General features: G+C 39.3%; 1 protein-coding gene across 1 annotated transcript in view; it reads right to left on the bottom strand.

Annotated features, from left to right (window-relative positions):
• Window positions 1-231: 231 nt before the first annotated feature.
• Window positions 232-10,000, bottom strand: part of LOC115224693 — a 30,972-nt gene continuing 21,203 nt past the window's right edge. The window contains exons 8-10 of the mRNA XM_029795550.2: window positions 9,767-10,000; window positions 996-1,060; window positions 232-461 (exon numbers count right to left, since the gene is read on the bottom strand). The exon at window positions 9,767-10,000 is cut by the window's right edge and continues 7 nt beyond it. Of these exons, the coding sequence (XP_029651410.1) occupies window positions 247-461; window positions 996-1,060; window positions 9,767-10,000 (514 nt within the window). The 3' untranslated portion in view covers window positions 232-246. The remainder of the gene's footprint in view (window positions 462-995; window positions 1,061-9,766) is intronic.

Raw genomic sequence — 10,000 nt, 5'->3', positions numbered from 1 at the left:
CACACACACACACATACACACACATATATATATGCATATATAAACACACACAAACACACACACACACACACATACACACACATATATATATGCATATATAAACACACACACAAACACACACACACACACACACGTATATATATATATGCATGCATATGCATATAGAAACATATTTACAGAATCATACACACACACACACACATGCATAAATAGTCATTTGATATTATACACATAGCCCTCCCATGATCATAGGTTTGTAATATAAATGTCCAATCTTTTGTGGGTTTTTTTAGTTGTGCTATTTTCTTTTTGCTGTGCATGAGTCGTGGTAGCATATCTAATGACAGAGTTGTTTACACAATGCTGCATATGTGTAGGGTGTGGCAAGTTTTTGTTGGTTGTGAAAAGTTTTGATGCAGGAAAATATTGCAGGTTATACTTACGTTTTATTCTTACAATGTCTGTTTTGTGTGGGAAAAATAGAAGAGAGAGAGAGAGAGAGAGTTGAATAAGATAATGGTAACATTAACAACAACATCAATATCAACTGCTTCAATAACAACAGCAACAACAAGTGTTACAAAACACACAGCTACTACCAGAAATAGTCACACTACCACCACCGCCACCACAGTCACTATTGTCATCACAATGATCACAGTCAAGACAACTGCAACAGCAGCAACCACCACCAACACCACCATCACCACCACAACAACAACATTAACAACAACAACAGCAACAACAACAACAAACATCACAACAAACACCAATGCCATGACCTCATTGACAACTACCATGCCTATCATGATGCAATTAGCAACCACTGCAACTACCACTGCAACTACCACTCCCAGCCTATCACCACCTATTGCCAGAAAAGTACTATCAGGTGGTGCTATTAAGTTAGACATGGCCTGGACCAATCTCTGGTCGAAACATATCTAAGTCTAAGTGAAGTTTATATAAACAACAGATAGAAATGTTATACTTACAGACAGCTTGTAGGACGATAATTATAATAAGTACACAATTGACTGTTACATTGATGTACTGGACTCTGTGAAGGAGATATTATATTATATCATATTATATTATATTATATCATATTAACTTTTTAATACTTTTTGATAGTTATTTTTAAAAAATTAAAAGTTTAAAAATTCATAAATTAAAAAATTAAAAAATATTTTAAAAAATAATAATTTATAAGTATAAATTAAAAATTTTAAATTTAAAATTTAATATTTTATATATTTTGTATATTATATTAATTATATTTATTTCTATGTTTTGGTTTATGTTTTTCACTGTTTGATTTGCCTAATAGTGGTTTTATCCCTAATTTAATTTATATATATATTGGATTTATTGGACTTTGCCAAAGCTTTTGACGCGGTAAACCACCACCTATTACTTGTCAAGCTTCAAGCATATAGTTTCCGTCCGGATATTGTACGATGGGTTGGTACCTTCCTCTCAGATCGCTCCTTCCAAGTCCAAGTTAATGGTTCGCGGTCCGACGTCTCCAGTGCGAGCAGTGGCATGCCTCAAGGTTTCATGCTTGGCCCTTATTGTTCTTAGTCTTCATAAATGACTTGCCCGACGACCTCACGCAACACACCCTTCTATTTGCCGACGATGTCAAACTGGTCGCTCCTCGCGGTGATATAGAGGATCTTCGTCGATGCCTCCACCAAATTTGGAGGTGCTCTAACGAATGGGACCTGTGTCTGAACGTGTCAAAGTGCTGTCATCTGCCTGTTGGCTCTCCTCCTGCAACTCAACTTGATTTCGAGCCAGGTCGTCTGCTGCTGGAGAGGACCGATCAGGTAAAGGACCTGGGTATCTTGGTGGATTCCTCCTTTTCGCCTTCGGCCCAATGCGTCCATGCTGCCAACAAAGCACGCAGAATTCTGTTCTTGATTCGACGGTCATTCGGAATGCTCACAGCAGCCATATTCCTACCGCTCTATGTCACGCTGGTGAGACCCTTATTGGAGTACGGGATTCAAGCCTCTTCTCCTTATCTCCTCAAAGACATACAGCATCTCAAAAGAGTCCAGAAGCTGGCTACCCGCATGGTTCATGGTCTCAAAAATTTGTCTTATGAAGAAAGGCTGAAGACGATTGACCTTTATTCTCTAGAAAAACGACGCCGCCGTGGTGATCTCATTCTCGCTCACAACATCATAAGCGGAAAGTGTAACCTCCTGAAAGAGCTGTTCTTCACTCCTGCTCCAGAGCGTTGTCTGTGGGGTCATTCCGAAAAGCTCTATCTGCGACGATTTCATCTCAATCGAAGGAGAGGGGCTTTCTCCGTCCGGGTTGCGGATCCTTGGAACAAGCTGCCAGACGAGATGGTGAAGATGCCGACGACCGCTTTGTTCAAAGTCTCCCTCGACCTCAAGTGGCCTGAACTCTTTACATGAACACCACCCTGTACATAACTCCATGTCCCCCTACATGGCCTTGCTTTTTGCTTTTTGAGCCAAAAATTAAAAAACTAACTAACTAACATATATATATATATATGTGTGTGTGTGTGTATATATATATGTATTATATATATATATATATATATATAATATATATATATATATACATACGTATATATATATACACATATATATATATACACACATAAATATACATATATATATACATATATATATATTCATATATATATATATATATATATATATATATTATATATATATATATATATATATAAATACACATACATATATATACAAATATATATATATACATATGTATATACACATATATATATATATATATGTATATATACAAATATATATATATTATATATATATATGTATATACATATATATTTATATGTATATATACAAATATATATATATGTATATATATATATGTAATATACACACATATTTATATACATACACACACACACATACATATATATATATATATACACACATGTATTTATATTCATATATATATATATTACACACATATTTATATACATATATATATATACACACATATTTATATACATACATACATATATACATACATGTATAGATATATATATATATATATATATATATATACAACGAAAACAAGGACAGGTTATCTTTCCGCAGTCGAATTCCAGATTATCTATGCAATTTCGGCTTGTTATACTCGAGATTGCTCCAATCTGGCCAGCCCCAAGGTAAAACTAATCTAAGAAAATTAAATTCCTGGGAAGAAAGCAGCAAATGTATATGAAAACAAGGATGGAAAAAAAAATGGAGAATGTTACACAAATACAAATGCAAAAACTGGACATAACAACAAGTGTCTTTCGACTAAGGATGGATTAAATTAAGCTGGTGTGTGTGGAAGTAAAACCTTATGGCAGGGACATATGCTTTGACAGGAACAGGAAGGAAAGTAGATGTTGCAAGGATGGTTTGTGGAACCAAGAAAGAAAGGTCAGGCTTGGCTGAACACTGGTCACTGGGGAGAGAAGAGAGAGATGTAGAGGCAGAGGGATACAAGAATTAAGGAGGGACGAGAAAAAATAAAAGGGACAGAGTGAAGTGAAAGAGGAGGGAAAGTGAGTGTGAAGAGAAGGCCAAGAAATGTGAGAGAGGGGGAACGAAAGAAAGAAGAATGAAATGAATGAAGTGTGAAAGGGCTGATAGAAAGAAGGAAAGAATGAAAGAATAGAAAAAATAATAGAGTCGTACAAAATTATTATATACACACACATATATATATACATACACATATATTTATATACATACACACACACACATACATATATATATATACACACATATTTATATACATATATACACACACATTTATATATATGTATATATATAATATATATATATATATATATATATACAAATAAAAGGGGTTCAGCAAAGATTTGCTTCACCACACACCAAAGTTTAGAAATAGCAGCCAAAAATCTTAGCTATTTCTTCTACTTTAAAAGGGGGTCTCCCGGAGAAACCAAAATACTTGAAGATAATTCACACAAGCAGAGAGTAAAGCAACGAAAATCAATCAATATCTGGTTATCCATGGACGCGCGTTTCTGAACTAGGTTTTGCATAAAGAATACAAACTGTATATATATATATATATATACATGTATATAAACTGTATATATATATAAACTGTATATATATATATATACATGTATTAAACTGTATATATATATAAACTGTATATATATATATACATGTATATAAACTGTATATATATACATGTATATAAACTGTATATATATAAACTGTATATATATATATATATATATATATATATATATATACATGTATATATATATAAACTGTATATAAATATATATATATATATACATGTATATAACTGTATATATATATATATATATATATATATATACATGTATATAAACTGTATATATATATAAACTGTATATATATATAACTGTATATATATAAACTGTATATATATATATAAACTGTATATATATATATATACATGTATATAAACTGTATATATATATAAACTGTATATATATATATACATGTATTTATATATATATATAGATATATATATGTATATATTTAGATATATATATATCTTTATATATAAGGCAAATAAGAAAATGGAGAGGATAAACAATCGACAAGCATCAGCCTGTAAACATTCAATTATCATTATTTATTAATTAATTACAATCATTTGTATGAGTGATCGAAATAAACGACTTCAATAAGCAAATAAATAAATACAGAGACACATAAAATAAACAAATAAGAATAAACGAGTGAAAAAAATAGTAAACTCTTACAGCTGTTTCTAACATGGGGTTGCCCAGTCTGCCACGTTATCCACATCATGCCAGTAATCTACAGGGATTTTACAGAGGTTGAAGAAACATTGGACAAGGGTTGGACAATGGTTGAGCCGCAAGGCTTCATCAGAGAGACCAAATGTTAGGGAACTAACACGTGCGAAAGTAAGTTAAAATAATAAAGTAAAATAAAAATAAAAATAATAGAAATAGTAAGGAATGGTTAGAATGTCATTTCAAGGTATCGCAGTCCCTGGGGTTACATCTTATAGTAAAGAAAATCACTTTCAGGAGGAAGTTCCGCAGGCTAAGGGAGTTACATTGTGTTTCAATCGACCCCGTTTGCATGGGTTTTTTTTCATTGACCACGTTTGGATGGTCCTTTTTACATGCCACCGACAAGGAGAGCCAGTCAGGTGGCACTGGCAATGACCCACGAAGGAAGGGTGCTTATTACATGCCACCAGCATGAGAGCCAGTCAGGTGGCACTGGCATCGACCACAACTACATTTGATTTTTGATTTTGATTTTTATATATACATATATAAATATTTATTTGTATTAAGGGCGTTACTATACATAAATGTCTCATGCTAGGAGGGACTCTCAAAGTCAAAACTAGGAGGGACTCTTATATTAAGGGCATTACTATATATAAATGTCTCACGCTAGGAGGGACTCTTAAAGTCAAAACTTTAAGAGTCCCTCCTAGAATGAGGCATTTATGTATAGTAATGCCCTTAATATAAGTAAATATATTTAAGAGGAATAATTGATGGATTTTTCCCTTATGAAGTTTTTTCACGCTAACTACTTGATAAATTCTTATAAAGATCTTATTCTATTTTTCATTTGTACATATAAACATATATATATATATATATATGTGTTTGTGTGTATATGTATGTATATATATATATATGTGTGTATATATATATATATATATATATGTATATATATATATATGGTATAATATATATATATATATATATGTGTGTGTGTTATATATATATATTATATGTATATATATATATATGTGAGTATATTATAATATATATATATATGTATATATAATATATATATAATATATATATATATATATATATATATATATATATATTATACACACATACATACATAATACATATATATATATATCACGTGATCACGTGACCGACCAGACCATCAGATGTTGCTACACATCGCTGGTCACAATGTGTTCGAATTGTTTTAGCCTTCGATTGACGCCACCCCACTGGCTAAGCGAGCAGGCCAATATATATATATATATATATATATATTTGTGTATGTATATATATGTGTGTGTGTATATCACCATTCGCTCCAATCTCTCTAAACTACATACCATCAACCGCCTTCTTCCTCCTGCTTTCTCCACCTTCTTCTCCTCTCTGCCGCCTCTCTATGCTCCAAACACGCTACGCTTCATTATCCATTTGAATCACCTCTTCCATCAATTTCTTTCTGATACCAAACTTCGTAAACTCCAATCACTCCTCCATTCCACCATACCCGACGCCACTACCCCAACTCCTCCACTACCCTTCTCCCCTCCCGATAGGCTCCATCCACCCACACCTAACCCCACTGCCCCTCCCTACAACCCCTTCTCCCCTCCTGATAGGCTCCATCCACCTACACCTAACCCTACTGCCCCCCCAACCACCCCCACACACCTCCCCAATCCCTCCCCCTCAGACCTCCACGAGACCTACCACCCCTCCTACTTCTATTCCACCCACCCCTTCTCCACTTCCATCTGTTGTTACCATTCCCCCCGATCTTCCCCTCTCTGCGGCTGAACGCTCCGTCCTTAGTAGGGTTCTGCGTTTCAACCCCCTCACTCCATCCTGTAAGGAATTCCAGACGCGAGTTGATGTCCACAGCTTTGTGCGCCGCGTCCGGTTGGGTGCGCATTACCACAACTCACCACCCACACCCAATGAAGAGGACTGCTTCACTGGTCTGGGCCGCCGACCATCCCCGTGGACGCCTGCCCCTGGCCAGTTCCTAGCAGTGGATCTTTTCGTGGGCGCTTGTCAGCGTGCATTGGAGCGGTTCAACTTCTCCAGGCGCCAACGCCGCCTCAACATCTCCCCGGCTGAGCTCTTGGCTCTTCGTTCCCTCCAACGGCGCGCTGACATTATCATCAAACCGGCTGACAAGGGTGGAGCTGTAGTGGTGTGGCGCGCGGACCTCTACAGGGCCGAGGCTTTCCGCCAACTCAATGACACCTCCTTCTACTCCCCTCTGCCCTCTAACCCCACACGTAGCTACCAACAGACGGTATCCTCTACTGTCCGCGACCTCATCTCGTCCTCCCGTCTCCCCCACACGCATCCACCTAATTGTGCGAACCCCACGTACCCCACCATTTACTTCCTCCCCAAAATCCACAAACCCAACAACCTGGCCGCCCCATCGTCTCCGCCTGTAACTGCCCCACGGAGCTCATCTCTAAATACCTCGACCGTGTTCTTGCCCCCCTAGTGGCATCTCTTCCCTCCCACATCCACGATACCAGCCATGCTCTCCAGCTTTTCAACTCTTTCTCCTTTCCTCCCGGCTCCTCCAAAATCCTTTTTACTATGGACATCCAAAGCCTCTACACTGTTATCCCTCACCACGAAGGACTGCAGGCCCTTCGACACTTTCTTGACCTCCGCTCCAACCCTGAACCTGACACCTCCACACTCATTTGTCTGGCCGAACTTGTCCTTACTCTCAACTGCTTCTCGTTCACGGGCGAGTTCTACCATCAGGTCTCGGGAGTGGCCATGGGAACGCGAATGGGCCCCAACTATGCGAACCTGTTCGTTGGCTATGTTGAGGCCCAAATATTCTCTAATTTCACTGGTCCCACTCCTGAACTATATGGTCGTTACATTGACGACATTATCGGTGCCACCTCACTCTCCCGTGAACATCTAGATTCCTTCCTCTCTTTCGTCCAATCTTTCCATCCAGCCCTCCACTTCACTTCCACTATCTCCAACACCTCTGTCTCCTTCCTCGACATTTCGGTTAGCTTTCTTCACTCCACTCTTACCACCTCCATTCACTACAAACACACAGACTCACACTCATACCTCAACTTCTCTTCTTCCCACCCAGAACACACCAAGCTTTCCATCCCCTATTCCCAATTCCTCCGTCTACGTAGGCTCTGTAGTGACGACCATGACTTTGAGACTCAGTCTCAACGTATGGCTCACCACTTCACCCTACGTGGATACCCCCTCACCACTATCCACACCGCCCTTGCCAGAGCACGGTCCGTGGACCGTGTATCTGCTCTCTCTCCCCGAACCCGCCCTGTAGTCTCCCGCCTCCCTTTTCCCCTCACTTACCACCCACGACCCTACCTCTCCAACGCACCATTCTTCGAGCTTTCCGTCATCTCCAGTCCGACCCGTCCACTTCACACCTCTTCCCTAACCGACCCCTCCCCTCTTTCAAACGAGCCCACAACCTTCGAGACCTTTTGGTCCATAGCTCCTTCCCTGACCCTACCTCCCAACCCGGCTCGGTCCCCTGCTCCCACCCACATTGCCGCACTTGCCCTTACCTCTCAACACCCACCCTCCTCACTAGCACCCATCATCGACCCTATCGCATCATCAACTCCTTCCCCTGCACCTCCAGCAATATTATCTATTGCGTCTCTTGCTCTCTCTGCCATTCCTTGTACATCGGACAAACGGGACGCACTTGGCTGACCGTTCGCGGAACACCTTCGTGACATCCACCTTGCGAACAACACACCGGTCTCACGCCATTTCCGCTCCACCGGTCACTCCTTGCAACACCTGTCTGTGTTCGGTTTGTCCTTACACAGAGGCCATCCGGATTCCCGTTTGCGCCGTGAACAGGAATTAATCTTCTCTCTTCGCTCTTATATGCCATTTGGTCTCAACTCTCCCCCCCTCCTCATCTAACCCCCCTCTCCCCCTCCTCACCTACTTGTTCCCCCCCGACCCCTACTTCTCTTCAGTCCTTCATCCTTTCACCCCGACTCCCCTTCCCTTCTTCCCTCTTTCTCCCTCCCTCCTTCCCTCTTCCCCCTCCCTCTGATCCCTCACTCCCCTTCTCTCTCCCCCTCTCCCTCTTTCCTCCTCCCCTTCCTTCCCCCTCCTCTCTCCCCTCCTCTCCCCCTCTTCTCCTCTCTCCACACTACACCACACGACTTTACACATCACATCATATATGATGTGCCATACTAATACATACACCAACTAATACATACTAATACATACACCAACCCTATATATACACACGTCCAGACCTCTCATACGCACTATTACTCTCTCATACACACACACACACACACACCCTTATGTTGGAGTAGGTCATTCAACCCTATTATCTCCCCTAATTTCGCTCTCGCGTCTCATGTTTGATCTTTGACTTCTGGCCGAAATCAGATCGCCATGTTGATTCGTTAGTTACTGCACGCATTTTTTCTCTCCTTCTTTCTGTGTTTTTTTTCTCTGTGTATCTTTCTGTTGAAGAGCGTAGGCTCGAAACATTAAAGACTTGTTTTATTTATATTTCCTGAGCGCCATACTAATACAATTGTTTGTTTGTTTTCCACCTGCCTTCGTCTTTTGTCTATTTTCATAAAGCTTCCCATTATATATATATATATATATATATTATATGTATATTTATATATATATATATATATTTATATATATATACACTCACACACATATGTACATCTACCTACCTACCTACCTACCTATCTATCTATCTATCTATCTATCTATCTACCTACCTACCTACCTACCCAATCTACCTACCTACCTACCTACCTACCTAATCTATCTACATTTCTATCTATTTGTCTGTCTGCCTGTCTCTGTGTGTGTGTGTGCGTATATGTGTGTGTGATGGTTCAAACTAATCATTACACCACTTACTTAAACAAATCCAGAGCATTCTCTCTGTCCATTAGGCCGGATGTCTGAACGTAGTCCACGGTGGTGGTCTTCTTTGGTTTCTCAGTCATGTGACGGATGGTGGCTGAGGGTTTCGGTTCTTTCGGCGTTTGCGTTGAAAGCCTTTTCCTTATTCCTTTTACTGTTGGAACAACAGAGGGACTTCTTGTTGTTGTCGTGGATGGGACCACGGCGGTCGGCAACGGTGGGACTCTT

The sequence above is a fragment of the Octopus sinensis genome, linkage group LG26 (genome assembly GCF_006345805.1).
Source record: "Octopus sinensis linkage group LG26, ASM634580v1, whole genome shotgun sequence".
Lineage (NCBI taxonomy): Eukaryota > Metazoa > Mollusca > Cephalopoda > Octopoda > Octopodidae > Octopus > Octopus sinensis.
Note: the sequence above shows the minus strand (reverse complement) of the source record. Positions and strands in the feature narration are given on the sequence as shown.